Source organism: Erpetoichthys calabaricus, chromosome 13 (assembly GCF_900747795.2).
Source record: "Erpetoichthys calabaricus chromosome 13, fErpCal1.3, whole genome shotgun sequence".
Classification (NCBI taxonomy): domain Eukaryota; kingdom Metazoa; phylum Chordata; class Cladistia; order Polypteriformes; family Polypteridae; genus Erpetoichthys; species Erpetoichthys calabaricus.
The window spans coordinates 141204565-141229556 of record NC_041406.2 but is presented as its reverse complement, the minus strand read 5'-3'; the positions used below and the strand labels follow the sequence as shown (position 1 = coordinate 141229556).

The following is a 24992-nucleotide window of genomic DNA, read 5'->3' as shown; positions in this document are numbered from 1 at the left end:
AGAGCCAATTTGGGATTCTTTTCAATTCCTTCTAATACAATTGCATAATATCTGGTGTACTGTTACAATTTTTTGAATAAAAAGAACAGGTTGTGACTGTTTTAATCAGCATTATCTCTGTGTTTAAAGATTCAGTAAATCACTAGAGGCCAATCAGTTTATAAAAAAAAAACATTATTCATTTGAGATTTGTCCCGTGTCACTTCTTGCAAAAAGAAAGAAACAAATCATTCGAAAAACCCAGTGGTGCTTGGAGTGCTGTATCAATATTAACAATGGCACTTAGAAGATGTAATTTCTTCATAAAGTGGGAAGCCACAGATGCCACAGTATGCTGGAGCCCATTTTGCTGGAATAAAATGGGTCCCATATCAGGATTTGGTCTGCTAGTCTTTTTCCAACAATAACACGCTACATTAATTATCATTACGGCACATCATCTGCTTGCTGAAGGGAATGGCGATACTGTATTTCAATTAGGTTCTCCACTGCATGGCTTGCACTTCCACTGCTTGTGACCTTTCATGAAACTGATTAGTGATTTTTGAGGACATCTTATCCTCCTTTTATGAACATATTAAATTTAATTACAGTCCTGTAATAACTACATGATTGCGTGTTTTATTTTTTGTTGTTGTTGCAGGTCGTCTTCTCCCAGTAAATGTAATGCAGTTTTTCGAGGTATGAATCGCACAGATCACTGTGATAACATTCAACAGAACCGCTCTTATCTCAGGACCATCGATGTTTCCAATTTGTCTGATAAGATGTTAGGAAATGCTCAGGTTTTGTTCACTTTCTCAGCTAGATTACTGTATTTTTCGCTCCATGAGACACACTTTTTGTTCCCCAAATATGGGTGGAAATGTCTGTGTGTCTTATGGAGCAGATATTGCGTCTCAGACCGTGATGTGTATTACCTGACCTGTCAGTGGTAGAAAAGGAAGTGGTAGGCCCACGGAAAACCCCTGGGGATGCTCAAATGTCCCACTTTACTGCTGAATCTCAGGGTGTCTGGTCAGTTGCAGTTTGCCTCTCTGTCCATCACCCGGGACCTGGGAGAGTGCAGAGAGCCGCCTGACACTCCAAGTTATAACCGCTGACCTGGGTGGGTGATCTTTCCAAAAAAAAAAAAAAATCATATCACAAAAATCACGATCCACAATCTGAATTGCAAATCTGTCTTTTCAATGCGGCACACACTTAAGAGAATATCCAAACTCAAACTCATCAAGACCTAAGTAACACTTAATTTTAAGTTGAATTCAATTGTTCTCTTGTTCACTAGCTAATCGGAGTTAAGGAACACCCCAAGGCTGGTACATGAGTGAAGAGGGCCACCTCCCCTCGGACCTGATTCGTGCAAGTAAAATCGATACCGCAAGCGAACTATGACACAAAGCAAAATGAGAAGTCGCAAAATCAACCAGAATGTTCAAGCAAGTTACAGAGAAACACCCGATCTAAATCCGTGAAGTAGTTCTCTCGTGAAAAGCAGACAGACATTGGATTTTATATATTACTAGACAGGAACGGCGCACTGCATGAATACACGGGACTTCAGCAAACCTGGCTTTCCTCCTCTTTCTCTGTATGTTTAGCATTCGTTTGCTCAGAGGTTGACGTGCTTGCTGAGCGGCCTGCTTCTTCTCTTCTTTCGTCGGCATATTTTTGCGTTAAAACTGATTAAGTCCGTGTTTGTGTTGCACTCACTTAGTACGTTTTCCTTCATTTTTCACTTAAGCTGGCACTTAAGTCTTCAATCTGCCTCAAGAATAATTTAAGATTTGTTAATGACAGTGATGCTGGTTCTTAATACCGCTGTTGACTTTACATGGTTGAAATATTATTCTGCTATAATTTTATTAAACATATTAGTACACCATTTGGTTCAGAATATTTTTATTCTTATTTTCCTCCTCTAAACCTAGGTGTGTCTTATGGAGTGAAAAATATGGTATATTCTGTACCAGTCAAAAGTTTTAGAACACCTCAGTTTTTTCCAGTTTTTCTTCAGATTTAATCAGATGAAATGGAATGAATGACCAAAAACGGCAAACACATAAGCAGTAAACTGCCAGAGGTTTATATTTAAAGTTTAGGTGAGCAAAAAACAGAAAAAAGGAAATTTCTGAATATTACAAATGGGACTTCAACTAATAGGTTACAACCTACAGATGTTCTGCAGCAATTAAAGTAAATGAAGCCTTGCAAGTTGAAGCAAACAATTTGCACAGGTGTCCCAACTTCTGCTGATTACTTCAAAACCCTCAGTCTGCCTGTCTTAAATTAGAGTTGGAGCAGATGGTGTTACTACACCCTCTGAAGTACAACTTGGACAATACAGTAGACCTAAGCGAAGTTGCGGTTCAGGGTTCGCGGACTCAGTCGTGGATTTTTCCTTAGAATCGAACTATTAATTGTTAGCGGAAAGCGCAAATATCCTCCGCAATTTTTTATGGTTTTTTTTTGCGGCAATACTGTGCTGTAGAGAGAACAGAAGGCAACCGCTGAGGGAAACGCGGTTTGGGATGGCGAAAGTAGCCAATCTGAGAGCGTTATTCATTTCTCCTTGCTGCTGATTGATTGCTGCTTTGTGACGCGTCTCCAGCCGAGTGCCCTCGTGTTTTCCATTTTGTTATTGTTTTGTTATTCTTAAACACACAAGATGTCGACGAAATGCCCTGCACCTTCTAAAGCTTCCGACACTGAGCCTAAGCACCAGAAGGAGTTTAAAACACTCCAGGAGAAGGTTGAACTACTAGATTTGCTCTGGGAAGTAAAAAGTTATGCTGCAGTAACGTGTCACTACGGCATTAATTAAAGCACCGCACGCTACATAAAGAAGAACGAGGCAGCGATCCGGAGAACCGTATCTGTAAGTTTCTGTGATAGTGCCAAAAGGGTAATGACTGTAAGGAATAAAAATATCGTAAAGATGGAATCTGCCTTGACATTGTGGATCACCGACTGCAGGAAGAAGAACATGCCCTTGGACGGTAACATCATCTGTGAAAAAGCATGGAAATTGTACCAGCAGTTCGCTACAGGAGACAATGTAGCAACTTCCCATCACAATGTTCCTGAAATCTATAAAGAAAAGCCAACATGAAACCCCACCAGACAAAGACCCATCCAAAGATACGACTCCTCCTGAAGAAGTGGCACCACCCGAGGAGTTTTAAATCCTGTGCATTGTACTGCACAGCTACTTCATCATCAATATCATTCGTCATTGGTGAGTACCCATACGTTTTACTGAATTTTAATTAAATGAAATTATGATGTATTTACTCTATTTATACCAAAGAAAACAATAGTGCATACCAAAGAAAACGCGCTTGCATGAATTACAGTACGTATAGCGGAAACATCGGGATTTTACATTCTGGCACCGTGGGAGACATAGCAGTACAGTACTGCACAATAGATGGGTTTACCTTTAATACATTACCTAAAAACAGAATGTAATGTATTAAGCGGAGTTTGCAAAGAAATTAAAGTGCTTTGGGGGCATACTGTGTTTAGGGTTTAAACTATAAAAATAGGCATTGAAAAAGGTATTTTTTAACCACATTCAAAAGTCGCGGTTTCTCACAATTTGCGGGTGCTCTAGTAACGTAACCCCCGCGAATTTTAGGGGTGTACTGTATTTCAGTGATAATGGCAATTAACAAATATAATATATGAGACAAGAGCACAAGTGTAGGCCTTTCATTTAGGGAAACAGTGTTAGCGAGTCCAGTGGTGTCCGACATAATCCAAAGGCAATCGGAAACTGGAAGAAACGGACTGGAAGAGCCAAAGTCGCAAGCCAATCAGAAGACAAGTTTCTGAGGGTCACTAGCTGGCGTGATCACAGATGCTTCACACCACAACAGCTTAACAGTGCAGGTCGACTTTGTGCTGCAGGTTTGATTGGGCAAGTGGCAGGAAGAAAGCCGTTCCTTAAAGGACCAAACAGGGCCTTGAAATACCAGCTGTGGACTACTGCAGGCTGTAAGACAAAGTGTTAAAGACCGATGAACCCAAATTTGAAATGTTTGGTTCATCAGTACCCCATCGAGATGGTAAAAGGATGGTTCCTCTGTGTGCGACACCAACTGTCAAACATGGAGGAGGAAGTGTGATGCTCAGGAGTTGGTGGACTAGCATTCTGAATCAAAACGGAATCACCCCAGTTTGGATGTTAGATCAGTAAAAAGTGCAGGCTACTTTGACGAATCCAAAGCATTTTGTACACTTAATGATTCCTTGACTTGCATTTTTGTTTTATTTGTTCTATGCCTTGATTTCATGAAACATTAAGACATTAAATTGCGTGCATCTCCATAAAAACTGAAGAGAACCGAGTTTGAGGTGTCCTTAAACTTTTGACCGGTCGTGTAGGTTGAATTTAAGAGAAAAGGATGATAGACAGTAATGAACATTTACAAAGCCATTTCCCTTTTTAGCAAGGTTTCCACTTTCAGGCTGACAAGTAATTCTGCTTCCAAGTTCTGGGAAGAGGACAAGACCCTGACAGCCAAGGGAACGTTTGAAAACACATACGTCTGCAGAAACAAAAAAAAAAAAAAAAAGAGAGGCTGGCTACTCATTCATAACACATTTAACAGATTATCTCTGCGTCTACAATACTGGCGACAATCAGCTCACAGCTTGTACAGTTTGCACTAAAAAAAAATGATTTACAGGACGTGTCAGACCAAAATAAAAGTCTGAAAGACCACGTGTGGTGTAACGTGAAGGTGCGTTTGGGGACTTCATTAACTGAAAGATGGAGCGTTTTCAACTTTGTTACTTCAGAGTCACTCTTTTATTCAATTTAGACTCGCATTAAAAAAATAACGGTGATGACAGAATCCAACTACAGACATTAGTAGACTCCAACTGCATTAAACCCGTGCTTTTTAAAAGCAGCACTTTGCAATATTGTGAAGTTATAAAGGGAGCCTAAACCGGTGTGTGGTGGAACAATGGCGTTAACAGACTCCAGTTCGAGTCTATGAGATGTCCCACTGATAGTCATAAAACTATCTGTAGTGTAAATGTTTTCTTAATTTTCCAAAGTTTTACTCCATGCCACCACCATGCTTCACTCTTAAAATGGTACAGTGCAGGTGAGGAGTGATGCCTGGTCTCCTCCAGACATGACACTCATCTTGGTTTCACGGGACCAGTGTTATGAACTAGAGAGATGCCAAGCATGAAAGTCCCAAAAAATATTATTCTGTGCGTTTTTGTAATTTCTGGATGTTTTGAACCCTTGTTCCGTTTTAGGACTTTTTTTGGACATTGTATTGGAAATGTGTTTGCATTTGGGATTCCTTTTTGTTGGCATCCAGTTTAGTATCACAAGGGATCAGAGTCTGTCTCCATCAGCATCAGGGGCAAAGGCCGCCACTCCGCTGTAGGGCCTACTCATGCAGACACCAACACCCAAACAAACCCAGGAAGGACATGTAGAGTCCACACAAATAAACGGCCATTTGTGGGATTTGAATATAGGACACTACAACCAACTCTCGGACCTTGGCACCGCTAACAAAATGGCTAACTCCAAAATCACTGGTGTGCCGCACTCAACACCACTGTCCTCCAGACAGTCCTGTGTGATAAACCCGGTGAAGTCCGAAACGTGTCAAAGGATTTTGGGGTCAATGGCAAATCCTGATCATGTCAAAGCAACGCTGAACATGTGAACCCCTGATCCAAGCAAAGGCATTATATCTCCATGAAGTCCAATCACACCAAATCAAGAGGGGAAAACCTCGTAAAGTTCCAATCACGTAGAAAGAGGTAGTTCAGTTTTTTTGAAGTCTACGAAATGTACGTTTTTCCACAACTGCAAACGCGATTGTCAATGGGAAGGGGAGATTGAGAGGAGAGCCGATGTTTACGTCCAATGCAGAAAATCCCAAAATGCTAGTACTGTACTGTTTTAAAATTTGGGATTTTAGGTACTTTTTCCAGTTCTTATACCATGCAAGCCTACAGGAAATTAGAAGAGTGGGGCAACAGTTCTAACCACAGTGCCACCCGAATAACGATTTACTAAGTTGAAAACTAGCAAATCGTGCTTGTGAAAATTTCACAAGAATAAAAATGTTAATGAAATGATGATGAGGGAGAGAAGAACATCACACATTACAGTAAGAAAGGTTATTTTAATAAATAGAGACTTGAGGACTCCCGATTAGAACAGTCACATGATTAGTATAGGATGTAACAGCAAGAATATTTACAATACAAAGTGTCACATGAACAGGTTAACAGAACATACTGGATAAGAAGGGCAATGCAGGGCACACGTAAGTCAGTATGTGTGAAGTGTGGCCGTCAGGTAATGTAGTACTGTATACCGACATCTATAATAATTGTCAGAAAATGTAATTTGATGCATGAACGTTATTGTCAGCGAAAATATTCCCCTGTGTGTAACCCACAAGTATCTTTACATTTAACCCGGGTTTCGATGCAACTCTGGAAAATGTTGTGTACAACTGGCCGTGGGTAAAAACAGGGCCTGGCAAATAAACTCCAACGTGATTAAACTAGGGCTGTGGAGTCAGTAGATAAATCCTCCGACTCCTTAGTTTTCGGTACTTCTGACTCTGACTCCTCTGTATTTAATATGCTAATGTATTTTCCATGTCGATTGAAGGAAGGCAACATCCACGTCATTTAACCACAGAACTACTGGCTAGGAAGCGGACTCTCTACCGTATTGGCCAGTTTAAACAAAAGACATCAGGCCACAGCACACACCTCCACCTACATCATTACACTTTTTTACACTCACATGAACTTGTTAATCACATTATATCTGAAATAAAATAAAAACACTTTTTGTCATGTACAGTGGAACCTCAGGTCATGAACGTCTTGGAACACGTACAAATCGGGTTATGACCAAAAAGTTTGCAAAACTTTTGCATCTGTTCACGACCACACACTCGGGTGACGAACAAGCCAGTTTCCCTTCCAGTACGTACGTGCCGGTGACTTCCGCACGTGTTCAGTCTCTCCCTGTGCATTCGCTGTGAACTCTGTGTTCTATTTCGTTTCCCTTCCAGTACGTACGTGCCGATGATTTCCGCACGTGTTCAGTCTCTCCCTGTACAGTACATTGTTCTCGGTCAGACGTGCATCGCGCAGAGGGACTTTACCTCAAAACTGTAATCTCCTCTCCACCCAGTTCCTCCTCACTTCCTTCATGCCAGAACTCAACTCATGCAAGTTAGTTTTCTTGGTTGTTCATGGTTAGTTTTTGTATAATTACGGATTTTTCAAATGTAAATTTTTTTTCCCCTGTGCTTACAACTCATTAAAAAAAAGTTTACAGCGAGCGGTTCGTAAGGCTATTAGCGTGAACTCTTGAAATGTTAGTTTTCTCTGTTGTTCAAGGTTTTCTCAGTGTTATTCAATGTTTTTACATTTAGTTTACTATTACACTGTGCATTCTATGGTATAATTAACTATTTGTGTGCTTAAAAATCTAAAAAAAATATATATATATTTACATTCAGCTCGTACGGTCCGGAACAGATTAATTGTATTTACATACAATCCTATTGGGGGGAAATTGTTTCGGGTCACGACCAAATCAAGTTGCGACCAGAGTTTTGGAACAAATTACGGTTGTGACCCGAGGTTCCACTGTACCATAATCCAGATAACAATATGTGAATGTCAGGTTGCAGAATAGCTCACACTAGTAGTAACACAACTATGCACTGGGCTTTATTCTTACATCAGAGAAGTACTTCATTAGGACTATTGTTTGCGAAATGGGACATTTGAACTTGCTGTATTTTTTTTTTCATTACAATTTAAATTTATTAGGAGTCGGTACATTTTTGCCTGACTCCAGGTACCCAAAATTGTCTCCAACAGCCCTGGATTAAACGTGTGTTGCTGTGACTTGGTGATAGTCATACAATACGCTAAACAAACTGAAATGCCCATGCGGTAATATAAAGGGAATATCTTATTTTGAGTGGTCAGTGTTATGGAATCCCTGTAGTTTTTCCATCGTAATGTTTCTCGTTGTCTGGCAGTTTGCCGCTGCTCTTCAGAAAGGTTGTGCGTGTGATTCGTTTTTTGTTCACATGTGCGAGACTTGTCGCAGCTGATCTTCGGATAATGTCGCTCTGGTTTGTCCCACGTTGTCTTTGTTGTTCTAAGGCATCTTGCCTGTGCTGGTTGGTCCGGCGTGAGATCAAGGTTTCTGCTTCTGTGTGTTGGTGTGAGTATGTAGGCCGGTGAGAGCATTTCTGTTGGTCGCAGCTACGCTGTATGTGCCTTTTCATTTTATCGGAGGCTTATGTTGAAGTGATGGAAAAAGGAGGTGTAAAATGGTGGTGTCATAATGCAGTTTCAGTGAGTAACAAATTGTGCACCGAATGAACAGTCAAATACCACAGTCGATAAAAATCGGTCACAGTGAAGAACTGAAGGCTCAATAAGCCTGAGAGCAAAACTCTGCCAGGAACACAGATTCCTCGCTGTTGTTGTGAAGGGATATAGTAGCTGTGGCAACCGTTTATATCGAGCACCGATGGACACAAGCGAAATAATATAAAGGATAACATATTACATTTGATTTTGAGGAAATGTGTCAATAACAGAACTCTCAGGTTAAAGTTAGGTTGTCCATACACTTCAACATTATTAAATATCCAAGTGCCAAAGATCGGACAATTTCTGTGATGAAAACATTCCGCCTAAGTGAAAATGGATGTTAAAAACTGAACAAAAAAAAAGTGTAATGATTAAAAGTAATGACTACAGATTGAAAGAGTAACTTTTCAAAAAACAATCCTGCCGAATTCTAAAATTACCCTTTCAAGAATGGAAAATGACCTCAGGATGTGAAGAAACATTAGGCTGAGAGGACAATTTGTCTCCCTGTATGCAAAGCGATTTTGAAAAAACACTGTAGAGCGGCAAACATCTAACCAAAAAAAAATAAAAATCAGCTGCCTTCAGCAGGTTATTTTTCAACCATTCACATTTCTAAGTAACTTAACATGGTTTAGGTTAACGGAGACGATTACCACAGTATTCAAATTCCGATGAAAAACGCAGCCAAGCTAATTAGTCCTCGTGTAGGTCTTGCTGCAGAACCAATGGGCTCTGCACCTAAATGACGAGAGAAATCTTTTCAGCAAAAACCAATACATTATCTTACAGTTCTAAAATTAGAGAAATTAAAGAACACAGAAACAATACTTAAATTATATTCTTAATAACTGATACCATTAGAATTACAACTTTCATGTCTGCTAAAGTGGAGCTAAACTATTAAAAGTAACAGGGCAGGGAGAAAAACTGCAGTAACAATGAACACTGCTGATTAAAACATTAAATTCTAGCATAAAGCATTCCTAATTAGTCTAATTAATCTCTTAATAATACAATCCTTTATCTACAAGCAGTGTACTACTTTATAAAAGTGCAGAAAGCTATTGTACTAGGAGCAGACGTCATCATTATTCTGCTCAAGGGCATGCTGGGAGGCAAATGCAAATTGCATTTTATAGGTAGAATGCGGCAGCCATTTTCCTGTTAATTATGGATGGGTATGGAGGTGTATCTGTGTTAGCCAGAGGGACTGCAAGAGGGAGAAAAAGCTGACAATGATTGCAGAACGTGGAATTTTACCATCAAGTATCTGGACAACTAAGTCCAAACTGAAGTCCGTCTACACCCGCCCCCCCCCCAAATAATAAATGTTGACTTTGTGATGCAAAGCCCAGAAAGTCACCTGGCACTTCTGAACACGACCACGTTTTGTGTTCCAGCTCCAGCTATCTGGTGTTCATCAGGGCGACGCCAAACCCAACATAATTTACAATTTTCTAGCCCAAGGTGCTGCACATTTTTAAATATACAGTATACTGGACGTAAAGCCCAAAATAACATGCAGCAAAATGTAAAATGAAAATATACGGACAGTGCGTTTAGGAAATGTTCAGACTTTCTGCACATTTTATTGTGTTGAAGATTTCCTTTTAAATAGACACATTTGCCATTTCTGCCTACACTCAACACCCGATTAATGACAAAGTGAAAACATTTTAGACACCATAAACGGAAATCTCTCTTTCCTAGGAGTAGTGAGAACAGCTTGGAGTGTTCTTGGATACTGTAAGCCTCTACAAGCCTTGCACTTCTGGATTTGGGCAGTTTATGCCATTCTTTCTGGCAGATCCTCTCAGGCTCCAATACATCGGATGGCAAGTGTCTGTAAGCCGTCATCTTCAGGACTCCCCACACGTGTGCTTTGGGGTTTAAGTCTGGGCCACTCAACGACAGTCAGAAACGTCTCCCTAACCCACCCCAGCATTGTCTCGGCTGTGTGCTTTGGCTCAGTCGTGTTGAAAAAGTGAACCATTGCCCCCAGTCTGATGTGGTGTGCACTCTGGAGCAGGTCGGACATCTCTGTAGAGAACTGCATTCTTCTTTCCCCCAATTGTGACCAGACTCATTGTCCCCATAGCAAGAAGCTGCCACAGCTATGCTTCACCGTATAGATCCGTGATTCCCAACATGGGGCGCATGCCCCACTGGGGGGGCAATTTGATTTTTAGGGGGGGGCAATCTGTGCCCTACGGTGGGCTGGCACCCTGCCTGGGGTTTGTTTCCTGCCTTGTGCCCTGTGTTGACTGGGATTGGCTCCAGCAGCCACCAGGACCCTGTAGTTAGGATATACTGTAGTGGGTTAGATAATGGATGGATGGATGGAGGGGGGCAATTCGAGAATTTAGGTATATTAATTTATAAAATGAAAAAACAGAAATTCACTGTTAAAAATTATTTTTATTTTTTACAGAGACATGTATATATTTATATAAACATAGAAGGGATGGTGAAGAACCCTTTAAGTTATAACTTTACAACCAGCTTGGGTTCTTCTACTTGGAAATCGTTTTTACCGTTAAAATAATATGAATTGTAACAATGATCATAGAATTTTGCAATATAACAAAAATATCAAATGATCAAAATATTACAGAAAAAGCTGTCATTAAAGTTATTTTATATTGATGTATATCACGTCTCTTACTATATGTTCTCAAAACTGTATTTCATATTGTTTAACAATTTCTTCGTGATTTCTTTGTCAGTACTTCAACTCTCCTTTCCCTCTTTTGTTTCCATGTTCTTGTTTAGACCAAATGAATGACATTATGGGCTTCCTCCACGTGAGTAGGAGTTCACTTTTTTGAATAGGTAATAATAAGAATAAAGGTATATGTTACAGTGGGGGACATCATGATTTTAGAGAGGCCTAGGTGGGGCATGGCCAAAAAAAGGTTGTGTAGATGATATTAAGCAAGCGATGAGCAGCGTCGGGTCTTTGCTGGACTTCAACATTTGCCTCATCAGACCAAAGAATCTTTCCGCATTGTGTATTACTTTCTCACTGAAAGTGAGATTTTGACATCGTGACTAAACTTTAATCGAAATAAAAATGTATACGGGGGTCCTCAGGTTACGACACAGTTCCGTTCCTACAACAGTGATGTAACCCAAATTTTGGTGTAAGTCGAAACACACCCTAGCCTAAGTCACTTACTTATGCAAAACCATAATCTAGAACACAAACACACAAGTAAGCCACAGAAAAAGGAAAAGGACATAAATATACCGTACTGTACACTGCACTGTAGTAACAGGAAAAAGGAGTGTAAAAAAAATCCTTACCTTTATTCCTTCTCACATCTCAATTTTTTTTTTTTTTTTTAAGTTTTTATGGGAGTGAGCGTTGTAAACTCGAAACGTCATATGTTGAGACGTTGTAACCCGAGGACCCCCTGTATATGTTTACAGAGCGTTTCATTTAAGTGATGCACTATTGCTAACGTTATCATTTTGCTACAAAAATGTTTAAATTAGGAAGGTCAGTTTTGACTGCTGAGAACGAATATTCCAAACACAGGCGGAGAAGTGGCTCTGAGGCTAAAGATCTGCGCCGTTATCTGGAAGGCTGCCGGTTCAAATCCCGTTACTGCCAGAAGGGATCCTACTCTGCTTAACTTGAAAATTATTCTAGGAGGTGCTGTACAAATGGCGCACTGAACCCCAGCGGTCATTTATAAAGACAATTTGCCCTCAAGGATTAATCTAGTCTTCTTTGTTTGACTGTTCCCGTTAGGGGTTTCTGCAGCGGATCTCTTCCTGTCCTCGTTATCTTGCTCTGTTACACCCACCACCTCAGCACACCCATACACCTCCTCTTATCTCACAGCTCTATCCTTAGTACCCTTCTCTCATTATACCCAGCATCTCTCCAAACTAACACAATCTCGCCTCTCTGACTTTGTCTCCCAACTGTCCCACCTGAGCTGACCCTCTAATGTCCTCATTTCTAATCCTGTCCATCCTCGTCACACCCAATGCAAATCTTAACATCGTTAACTCTGCCACCTCCAGCTCTGTCTCCTGTGCCACCGTCTCCAGCCCATATAACATAGCTGGTCTCGCTACCGTCCTGTAGACCTTCCCTGTCTCTCTTGCCAATACCCGTCTGTCACAAATCACTCCGGGCACTCCTCCTCCCACTCCACCCTCCCTGCACTCTCTTTTTCCCCATTCTAAATACCAAAAAAACAAAAATAACCAACTTCTGGCAGGCACTGCCTATGCTTGCTAAGGGTTAACGGTGGGAGCTCTTGTCTGCACTCCGCTCCTCTCCTCTCCTAAATACAGATTTACAATTTAACACGTTGCCTTTGCCACTCAAGAGCCTTCATGGCAGTCCCAACAAACAAGAGCAAATTAAACACGGATTTAAATGCAGCTCATGGGAAGACGGTGCATTCACATTCACCAACTGGAGTCTACTTAAATATTCAGTGACATATTGACTCCCCCCCCACCCCCCTATTAAAAAAAAAAAAAAAGTTGCATTTTTTTTTTTTACAATCTAATTGGCATTTTGTCACAGGGCCATGTGCTGCCCAGGCACAATTTAACAGCCTCTCCATTTACCGTGGTGGTGGGCATTCTCGCCACGGAGGATAAAACACACTAAAGTGGAGTTCCAGTATCTGCTCAGAAAAAACGGGTAACCACAGCACAATTAATATTAATTACACATTACAAAACTTAGTTTCCAAACTTGTGATATTCGTCATAAGAGGCTCGGCTCTAGATGGCAGGATTACTTGGAGAATATGTGAGAGAAAATCAGATTCTAAAAATATACATTAAGGTCAACCTCACGCTGCCAACACAATCAGGTGGGGTCAACAATGTCTGGTGCTGAACAATAAATAACAAGTGGCAGCTGGCAGAACGCAGACGGAGCTTATAAGCTTTCCTTATTTTGTATGCAAAGCATCATCATCATCATTCAAAGTAAAAACTGGAATTATTACAGCACAGGCCGACACAGCTAGTATATATACATATTGTAACTGACAGCCAGGATTCTTACCTGGCCAGAATGCCCTCATAATGGAAATAACCAGTGGGGAAGGAGCTTGCATGAGGGAATACCTCCCTGGGACAACAGAGGGCAGCCTATAACCCCCCTGCCCTGCCCCATCCAACAGCTTACAACTGTGCCACAAGTTTGGAACATAGAAGCTCAAACCTGCTGGTGCCCGTGGTCACCGCTATGGGGGCGCCTTACAAACGGCTGAGCCCTCGTCTGCAGGGCTACCGCCACACTTCTGGGTGCTCTATAAAAAGGGGCCGCCCCACTCCGTTCAGAAAGCCCCAGCCGAGAGCAGGACTGGAGGTGGACAAGAGGCAGATATGAGAGACGAGAAGAAGAAAGGGACTGTGTATTTGTGTGTGTTGGCACTCTGTAGCATAAGGTGGGTACAAAACAAAAGCGTTTCCCACTCTTAATAAACGTGGGTTGTGTGCTGGACTTGGGCTCTGTGTCTGTGGGTTTGGAGAGCTGCACGCCCCCAACTGTCCACAATTAATATATATATATATATATATATATATATATATATATATATATATATATTCACGGCATTCGAAGTCTGTGTCACAATCTGATTGTATGGGTGGTTACCTACCAGGTAACGCTTGTGGTTGGTCAGCGATCTGCTAACGTCCGCCACGGTGCCCTCAGTTTGTGAAGAGCAGATCATAGAATGGTTGAAATAGTTTACTGTCAGTAAACTATTTCAACCATATTATTTATATATATATATATATATATATATATTATATATACACACACAGAGGGTGATTCAGACATATTCATCTGATTTCAAAGTGCCATATATTTACAACTGTGAGGCTCCTAGTAACCAATCACATACCTATCGAAAGAGGGGGTCATAGGGTTTCTGACTGTCACCGGAAGATGGCTCCCTTCAGTCTGGCACCAGGGAGTTCGTGCATTTCTCAATAACGATGTCCCTCATCGCTGACTTGGCCATAAAGGAGCCCATGATTTGGCTTGCCACTTCTGGCCCCCAAGATCACCACATCTCACGCCATGCAACATTTTTATTGTGGGGGTACGTTAAAGATTCTGTTTATGTGACACCACTCCCAACAACACTGTATGATCTCCAAAATCACATTGAAAGAGCCGTACGGAGTACAGTGACACCCGGCACGCTCAATCAACTATGAGATGAATTTGACTATCATGTTGATGCTGGAGGAGGTCATATTGAGCACTTGGAAAGTTACATAATACACTTCATGCTCACCTAAACCATTTACTGCATTGTTCTGTAATGATTTACAAGTGAAATAAATCACTTATAAACATATATAGATGGAAAGAGGGTGATTCAATCTAATCTCTCTCTCTCTATATATATATATATATATATATATATATATATATATATATATATAAGAGAGAGAGATATGAGATATATATATATAATTTTATTATTATTATTTATTTATTTTACTGGCAATGTATGAAACGTGGGGCAGCACGGTGGCGCAGTGGGTAGCGTTGCTGCCTTGCAGTTGGGAGATCTGGGGACCTGGGTTCACTTCCCGGGTCCTCCCTGCGAGGAGTTTGCATGTTCTCCCCGTGTCTGCGTGGGTTTCCTCCGGGCGCTCCAGTTTCCTCCCACAGTCCAAAGACATGCATGCAGGTTAGGTGGATTGGCGATTCTAAATTGGCCCTAGTGTGTGCTTGGTGTGTGGGTGTGTTTGTGTGTGTCCTGCGGTGGGTTGGCACCCTGCCCGGGATTGATTCCCTGCCTTGTGCCCTGTGTTGGCTGGGATTGGCTCCAGCAGACCCCTGTGACCCTGTGTTCGGATTCAGCAAGTTGGAAAATGGATGGATGGATGTATGTATGAAACGTGGGCATTGTATAGAATGCCAAGGCAATATACAGAATTCCTGACGTTTTGGGGCAAAGTATGAAATATCCAAATTATTTTAATATTATATATTCTTTCCCTAGGCATTACATAGAATGACAAATGCTATTTAGGTAAAGTATTAAAAGAGAGTCATAAAAAGGCTTTTATTGAAAAGATGTATATGAAAAAAAAAAATTACAAAATATAGGTCTCTCTTATTGAGGAAAACGAGAAAAAACATTAACCTACTCGTTGCAACAAGAAAGGAAAAAGTTTTATTTTAAATTGCACTTAATTGTCTTTCGCACAAAAAAGTGAAACTTGAAAAAAGAGTCATGAAAAGGCCTTCATTAAAAATTACATAAATGAAAAAATATCAAATAAAATACAGAACTTTCTTACTGAAAAAAAAATGAGAAAAAAAATTAACCTACTTGTCGCAACTAGGAAGGCTTGAATGGCATTTTGAGTTGCACTTCATTGCTGTTGTGCATTTGCGGGAGTATTTTTATATTTTTATACTCTGCTGGTTTGTCTTTTGGCATTGCATAGAATGCCTAGGAAATGTGTGAAATATTAATCGTTCCATAATTTGACGTTCAATTTTCGGCATTCTATACAATGCCTGCCTTACATACATTGCCGGTAACAAACAAACACACACATACATACATACACTATCTGAAAGTGAGAGATAAAAATTCAGCTGACAGCATTTCCAGATTAAGGAAATGATTTTGGCATTGTGTCTCTGTAGAATGTTTTCGAGTTTGGCAGGAAATAATTCAATAAAATTATAAAAATTTAGAAACATTTCACTGGAAAAAAAAATTATTATATTATATATATATATATATATATATATATATATATTATATATATAAATAAATAAATAAAAAGTAATCCTCCATTTCTTTCTACAGTGTGAGGTAGTATTTTTTGATGGGGTACCACAGATCGACAGACACAGCCATCCATTTGTGCAACTTTAGTCCAATTCGACAAAGCAGAACGAACCGACGAAACACTTTCAGGCGCTTTCAGCTGTGAATACAAATGTGGACAGGTCTCCCTTCTGCCTAACGCACGAACTACGACACCACAATTCCTTCAGACAAGTGCTTATTTCCCAGTCTTTGTCTCACATGAATGTTGCTGTAAACAGATTGTATCTCACATTCTTGATTCTGCAACTCTGCTACAATACCCATGTGCTCACAACTTAACACGGTCGCGCCCCATAACGAAACAATCTACAGATTACAGACAAGAAAAAGCCCAAACAATTACGGAGCTCCGCTTAAAGCTTCAGAAGGGCGGCTCACGCTCCCATTCGGACATGCTGTAACCACAGACCGATTACCAGCGATGCCGGCTCCATGTGAGCAATGCGGCGGACACTTTGTGTGTCCGATTATAAAACATCCGGTTCATCAGACAACACTACTCACCAGGCCTTCAATCTGGACCTGCTTGACCTGCGAGTCCAAGGTGTTGTTGGTCCCCGAAGTCGTCGCTGACCCTCCGGTACCGGCTGATGTAGACGCAGATTCTTTGCGAGATGCCATCTTTTTACTACTTGCGGAGAGCAAAAGAAGGAAGCGGCGGGAGAAGCTACCGGAAATAGTTCTGGAGAGCAGGAGGACGGCTGGAAACAAGAGGGTTAAAAAAAGGCTTCCGACAGTTGGACTCTTGTGTTTCTACGACGAATATCCACCTAACCCAGGGGTGTCGAACTCCGCTCCTGGAGGGCCGCAGTGGCTGCAGGTTTTCATTCTAACCATCTTCTTCATTAGTGACCAGTTTTTGCTGCTAATTAACTTCTTTTGCTTTAATTTTAATTAACTTGACTCAGCACCTTTGTTGTTTCTTTTTCGTTAATTAGCATCAAAACAATGAGACACAAAACGAGCTGCCCACACGACCAGCGATCCACAATATCTGAAAATAAAGAAAGGTGAAGGTCTCAGTAAGACTGATCTTCTCAGATCACCAAAACATTTTGACGGTGTTCTTAGAAAACACAGAAAAGCAACAATTTTTGAAATGTCTGCTGTGGCAGAATGAGAGCAGCAACAAGCCATGGAATTAAAGAACGAGTTTAATTAACAGCAAGAATCAGCTTCTTATTAAGAAACTGGTTAGAGTTTGAAGACCCAATTTAGCTGGTCATCTGTTGGCTCGCTTCACATCTCATTTCTGTTTGGCTGTCATTTAATGAAAAAATTAATCTAGTCAGAGCACTGAATCCTTAAAAACAGGGCTATTAAAACAAAGGGCAAATGAATTAATTAGCTGTGTAAACTGGCCACTGATTAGGAAAAGGGTTAGAATGAAAACCTGCAGCCACTGTGGCCCTCCAGGCCCAGACTTCGACACCCCCGATTATCCGATAGCACACCCTTTTAACACGATGCTGGAGGTCAGACAAAATTTAGAGAAAGTCCCTCATGTGTACCCGTCTGCTTCTTCACTTTCCTTTCCGGTACCTTAATTTTTCTTGATGTGTTGCCTTGGGGGCCGAAGAGGCGACTGCACAGAGAAGACGTGTGTGTGTGTGTGCGCTCGAGGGGAGGCGCAAACAGCCGGCGTGGAGTTGGAAAGTCTGGGGCTTTTAAACAAGACGTGCGACTGCGTAGCACAAGTCTTTATTTTTTTGTCCCCCATGTATTATTTTGATACTTTGTACCACACAAAATGAAGATAACTAGACAGAAACACGCCAAGAGGAATATCAGCTTCTATAAGTATAACTTTAATTTCCGGGAACCATATCAAATTTTGGTCGATGGCACGTTCTGTCAAGCAGCGCTCAAGAATAAAATCCAAATCAAGGAACAAATGCCGAAATATTTCATGGGGGAAGTACAGCTGTGTACGACAAAGTAAGTAGAAGAGGGCGATGGAAGCAAACCACCACTTTACATCGTTTACCTTTGCAAAATGTTTTACTGCTTTTATTAATGACGCTGGTAACTGAATCCCATGTCCTTCAGACCTACGACGCCTAGTTCTCGACAATCAAGCCGTACGTCCGCTATAAGCAGGGAATAATAAATAAGTAGAGCCAGTATGAGGTAATCCCTGGAGTTGCAGAGCTAATCGAGGAGTTAACGGCTTCGATTTGATTAATTTGTCACGTAAACTCACAGCGAGCTATACGGGCCAGTGAAACTGGAGAATAAAATAAAAAGTATACATAAAGAATGGGTGTGAGATAATTAAAGGTGCAGATGAACAATGCGCATGTACTCGAATTATAACCGTGTAACACGCACACATTACCGGTAAGATAATTGGTAAATAGAGTAATAGACGGAACGTGTCGCCAGGGGGAAATTTATTTATATGTACAGTGTATGTCATGCATTGATGCAGTAATTCATGCAAAAGGAGGACCAAGTATTGAGTGCGTGCATTAACATACATTTCAGTAGGTCAACATTTCTGTATTAAAAATCTTTTTTTTTTATTGGTCTTATTTAATATTCTAAGAGATACTTAATTTTGAGGTTTCATTACCTGTAGGGTAGGCAATAATCAGCAAAATGAAAAGAAATAAACGCTTGAAATATATCACTTTGTGTGTAATCTATACGAGTTTCACTTTTTGAATAGAATTACTGAAATTAATTTTTGATGATATTCTAATTTAGTGAGATGCAGCTGTATATGTATATCCGTGTGTGTGTGTATGCGTATTTTATTATATATATATATATATATATATATATATATAATGTGTGTATGTATTAATACACACACCAGAATAACTAAGAAGGAAGAAAATTAAGAAATAACTTCAGACTTGACAGTCACAGTGCAGTGCTGTACAGGTGTATTGCAGCGTGTAATGAATAATAGTTAACACATGTAAGTATTAGATGACATTTTTTCAGTTTTGAGAAATTCTTGACAAGATAACTCATTACTTATTTTCTATTGATTGATAAATGAAGTTCTTTCTCAGTCTTTTCTGTTATTGATTCGAGGCCAACACAGGCTTCTGCCAGATCTTGGCCATTTAAACTGGCAGGAGTCCTTTATGATTCTAGCTACCCTGGTAACGCGCCTTTTTCTATTAAGGGGCAAATGTGGTATTGTTCAAGTCAGTTATTTCTTCACAATCTATATTAGTTTGCCATATACAATTACTTTCTAAAATGAAGCCTGTTTTATAAATTGGGGGGCAAAAAAAAAACTCCCTGGCCCACTCCGGTCCCCGTAAGCTCATCATAAAATGCAGGATTCCCATTATGGGGAAAAAAAAAAACATGAAACTTACTGAATTTGTCCTTTTTTTTAAGGCATAAATATTATTGAACAGACAGAGCTTTACTTGTTCCTAAGTGGAAACTTTGTTGTTTTACAGAAGCTCTTTAAATACATACATAGGTAGATAAGTAAATATCCACACACATCATGACAATAAAATAAGAAAATTAAAAAGAAAGAAAACGTATCGATTTTGCCCACGTCACTGCCAGGGAAAGTAAGTTGCATCATCCTGGCTGATTCAGCAATAGAATTGATGCACTCAGTAGCAACGTCTTAATGGTGAATCGTTCTGACAGCCGGTGACTTCAAACTAGAAGTTGAGGCCTATTAGGCCTGTTCCTTTCATAGACACTGCACTATCCAAATATTAATGTCTTTAAAATATAAACCTGTGGCACAAACCGAGCAGGTCTGACTTTATCTTATTGCCACCTACAAGCCTGTATTGACAGTAGCGGCTCAGTTTTGTCCAAGTCAGAAGTTTTTGTGTATTGGGTGGGGGCGGTAGTTTAGTTTTTTAACTTATTTTTTAGAGCTTATGTAAAATTTCAATTCCACCATGGGGACACAAAGTATTATCTATCTTGAGATTACATACACACTGACCCCCCAAAGATCATAAAACACAATTTCCCCTCAAGGATTAACAAAGTATATCCATCCATCCATTTTCCAACCTGCTGAATCCAAACACAGGGTCACGGGGGGTCTGCTGGAGCCAATCCCAGCCAACACAGGGCACAAGGCAGGAACCAATCCCGGGCAGGGTGCCAACCCACCGCAGGACACACACAAACACATCCATTAACAAAGTATATCAAATCAAAAATTTACATCTTGCCTGAAGAAGGGGCCTGAGTTTCCTTGAAAGCTTGCATATTGTAATCTTTCTAGTTAGCCAATAAAAGGGGTCATTTTGCTTGACTTTTCTCTATCCATCCATCCATCCTCTTCCAGTTATCCGAGGTCGGGTCGCAGGGGCAGCAGCTTGAGCAGAGATACCCAGACTTCCCTCTCCCCGGCCACTTCTTCTAGCTCTTCCGGGAGAATCCCAAAGCGTTCCCAGGCCAGCTGGGAGACATAGTCCCTCCAGTGTGTCCCGGGTCTTCCCTGGGGCCTCCTCCCGGTTGGACGTGCCCGGAACACCTCACCAGGGAGGTGTCCAGGAGGCATCCTGATCAGATGCCCGAGCCACCTCATCTGTCTGCTCTCGATGCGGAGGAGCAGCGGCTCTACTCTGAGCTTCTCACCCTATCTTTAAGGGAGAGCCCAGACACCCTGCAGAGGAAACTCATTTCAGCCGCTTGTATTCGCGATCTCGTTCTTTTGGTCACTACCCATAGCTCATGACCATAGGTGAGGGTAGGAACATAGATCGACTGGTAAATTGAGAGCTTTGCCTTACAGCTTTTCTCTAAAATCAAAAATTTGAAATCTGTCATTTTAAAAAGGGAAAAAAAAGTGTGAATTGACATAAGCCGTCCTGATTCAGGGTGTTCACAAGAAACATCATGATTTACTTTGAGGTCAATTTACATAAAGATTAGTTGTCACATATTTGAAATATTAAAATGTGTGCTTAGATTTAAATGTTTAAAGTCTAAATATTCTCGGTTGTAGTAGAAATTATGTTGTTTTTTCCTTAAAGCCCTAGTAAAGGATCAGAAATGACATCATATTTGTAATCACTGACCTTGAAATATTCTGTTTGGTTTAATCTTCTATGAGTCTTGTGAAAAGGAGTAGCTTTTACCCCTCGTATCCCATTAGGAGTGAACCCCTGGAGTCGGTTGATGTCACACACACACACTTGACTTTAATTCCTTTTGATCATTTTTCCTGAAGGCACCTTGTGTTTTACTCTTCATGAACGTGTGTTTGGCTTACGTATGGCACTGCATGTTTTGAAGTGTTACATTTATTTGCGATTTCTAAAATGATGAACTTGCTCATAATCAAGTCGGCACTGGTAATTTTATCTTTTGACAGATGATTTCTCTCTCTCTAGATTAATGGACCAACATGTTTGAGATTGCTTTCTGCACCCTCTATATACAATAATGATATTTTTATTTTGCTTTTTAGTTGTGTATTGAAAGAGCTGGAAGCACTAGGAAAGGAGCTGTACGGTGCAAAAATCATTTTGCAGAGGTTCAAGGTTCGGAACTGTCCTCATTACAAAAGCCCAGTCAGCGCTTCCCAGTGTCTCCAGTCCATGATTGATGGTCATAACCCTCACCATTACTTTGTGGCTACACAAGTAAGTTGTCTTTACAATGAAAGTAGAAACAAAGAAGATTTCAGTATTCAGGTTCCTCAGTTTCTTCTGCTAAACCTACAGTATGTGTTGCTCATCTTTTAGGCTGTCACAAAGCCTTTGACTACTTGATATATGGAGCATATTATGAAAATGTCTTTACAAGCTGTAGAGTAACTGAGCCTGACTTCAGCATCCATCACCCATTGGCATGCTCCACTAGTTTGCCTGGTATGTTTTGCCCTGCCACTCCCTTGGTTGCCGAGTCTGCAGCCTTAACTAATCACTGGATATCAAAGCAAACTCAGTGCACGTCTGCTATGGCACCGTAACTCTTTGATACAAATCATAAAAAAAATACAACACAGCAGATCAAGAGTGATTAACACCGGTCCTAGGGGTCCACTATGGCTGCAGGTTTTTGTTCCTATCCAGTTGCTTATTTAGAAAAACAATGCTTGCCAATAACAGGTTTCATTTAATATCATGACTGGTTAGTGTTTTTAACACTTCAATGTCAGGTCATTCTTAAATCATACATTTATTTTCCTTTCCAAGGATATGCAAATGATTAGACGCCTAAAACAGAGGAGTAATTTTCAGTTTGTCATTAGCATCTTATTGCTAATAAGGAGCCATTAAAAACAGTAAATGCAACTGTTTAAGACTAAAATAAGCTACTAAGGGTTCAAAATCTTAACAAGCAAGACAACTAAAATGAAGCAGAAAAATGTCACTTCTTCAGCAATAAACGACTTGGGTTGGAACAAAAACCTGCAGTCACTGCGGCCCTGCAGGACTGACATTGTTCACCCTTGATTTGATGGATCCGAGTCGTATTAAATAGCCAAGCAATTAAGTGAAGTAAATTAACAGCAAAAACTGGTCATTAATTAAGACAAAGATTAGAATGAAAACTTGTAGCCACTGTGGTCTTCCATGACTGCAGCAGATCCTCCATCCATTTCTAAAACCCATTTATTTAGAGCAGGACTGTAAGTAAGCCAGAACCTATCCCAGCAAGCATCAGGTTCAAGGCGGGAATAATCCCTGGATTGTGGGATGAACACACACACACACATCAGATTCTGTTCAGCATTACCAATCCACCTAACACGTTTTTGAACTGTGGGATAAAGCCAGAGCAGCTGGAGAAAACACATGCAAGCTCCAGGCAGGGAATACCTGGGACTTGAACCCTGGTCTCCTTACTGCAAGACAGCAGCGCAACCACTGTGCCATACCCCAGTAAAGATTCAATTTGAAAGGACTAGTATTTTACATGACATTCTTATGCTTGTTACATTGCTAGAATAAATTGCCTGTGGCCATAAATTTTAATCAATCAATACTTCATATATTGTCATTACTAGAACAAATTATCGATAAACATGTTAGCTGCGATATTATCATGTGTACCGAGTATGGTGAAATTCTTCCTTGCATGTCCAACCAACCTGCAACACAACACAAGTTTTTGTTACTATAATAATTAGGAATATTCATTTATTTAATACAGAACACAAATCCAACTTACCTGATCTACTGTTCTATGAAAAAAACACATCCTTGATTCTCCTCTTATGCCATTTTAATTGCATCCATCGTTGAGTGCGCCAAGATCAGACCGCATTCTATGTTATTGAGTCCGTCACCACAGTTCATTTGCTTAATTAGAACATTCAAACAATTGTGACAAGAGCAGGTTATCCGGACCAACAAGCTCATGCATCCTGTTCACTGCAATTCTCTAAAGTAACATCACGTGGAGATGTGAGGGTTCCGAAGGTCCTGCTCTCCACTAACACTTCTTGGTAATTTATTCCGTATGTCTGTGGTTCTTTGCAAGAATTGATGCGAGTGTTCTTCCCAATGTATCCGCTCTTTGACAGTCAGTTCATCTTTATTCTATAAAGCTCTGTTAATGGCATGGCAAGTTAGAAAAATGTTTATGCTAGAGAAATACAGGAAGTGAAGTTGGTCAGCCCCACTGCCTCAAAGCTCTAGAGAGACCTGGGGACGGATCTCAGTCTGACATTTTATTTGCGTTCATTTTTTAATTCTTAACCCTAAAGATGTTCAAGTTAGATTAACTGGTGTGACTAAATCAAGTCAGTGTTGGGTACATTACATTGGATGTTTGTGTTTCTGTTGTGTAGGACCAAGAGCTTACTGCTTTCATAAAGAGGACACCTGGAGTTCCCCTGATTTTCATCATTCAAAATACAATCGTATTGGATAAACCCTCTTCAGCTTCAGTTGCTCACATCCAGGCCCTGCAGGCTGGTCAACTGGTAACCACTCAGCAACAGCAAAGTATTGACACCCTGAAACAAGAGCAGGGACTGGTAAAACCAGTCTCCAGAGGTAAGAAACGCAAGAGGAAAGGTGGCCCTAACCCACTGAGCTGTCTGAAAAAGAAAAAAAAAGGCAACACCAGCATTGCAACCAAAACCAGGCGAGAAGAAGAAGAGGAGCCGGCACAGAAGACACAAATCCGGGGCACCAACGCTGCAGCATAGTGACAAGCAAAATGTCGAGGTTTAATAGTACACAGATAGTCCTCAATTCTTTTCAACAATGGACAATCAGTTTCATGACAGCATATCTAAAGGTCAACTGGTTGTGTAGAAACACCACACTGTTTACACATGGTTGAAATGAGGCAGCCATTATGGTGAGAACTGAAAATAAATTGGCACAAACTACCCAATGTACTTTGCACAATCAAGATTCACTACACGGTCATTTGCATAGATGAGAAGTGTGTCCTCACAACCACTCAGGTATACACAACTCATGTAAAAGAACAATTTAGAAGGGTGTCATCTTTTGTAATACTGACTGCCAAGTAACTTTTTTCATTAAAATGCCAAGCTGGTAGTGGTTTTTTTTTTTTGATCCTTAACGGCATTAGACACTCATTAAGAATCTGCTTTTGAATTCAAGTAATCTTGAGGCCCAAAGACTTGCTGAAGTCAAAAGATTTCAGGTGGGATTTGTTAAATGCACAGAATTTTAAAGGTAAATTGAAGTGTGTTTTCTTTTAATAAATGTAACTTTTTATTCCAAAATCTTGTTGTATGTCGCTGTACTATGCTAGCATTTTCTGTTAGCTGTGTGGGCTCCTTATCCATTAATGTTTTTC

General features: G+C 40.5%; 2 protein-coding genes across 2 annotated transcripts in view; one reads left to right on the top strand and one right to left on the bottom strand.

The window, feature by feature from the left end:
* eif3hb (eukaryotic translation initiation factor 3, subunit H, b) overlaps positions 1-16927 on the bottom strand; it is a 253691-nt gene extending 236764 nt beyond the window's left edge. Inside the window, exon 1 of the mRNA XM_028817546.2 lies at positions 16761-16927. Coding sequence (XP_028673379.1) covers positions 16761-16877 — 117 coding nt within the window. The 5' untranslated portion in view covers positions 16878-16927. The remainder of the gene's footprint in view (positions 1-16760) is intronic.
* Positions 16928-17733: 806 nt separating this feature from the next.
* utp23 (UTP23 small subunit processome component) lies at positions 17734-24529 on the top strand. Its single transcript, XM_028817547.2, is given in 4 exon segments — positions 17734-18194; positions 21673-21847; positions 24004-24272; positions 24274-24529. Coding segments are annotated over 4 exon segments (750 nt in total). The 5' UTR covers positions 17734-18006; the 3' UTR covers positions 24392-24529.
* Positions 24530-24992: the final 463 nt, after the last annotated feature.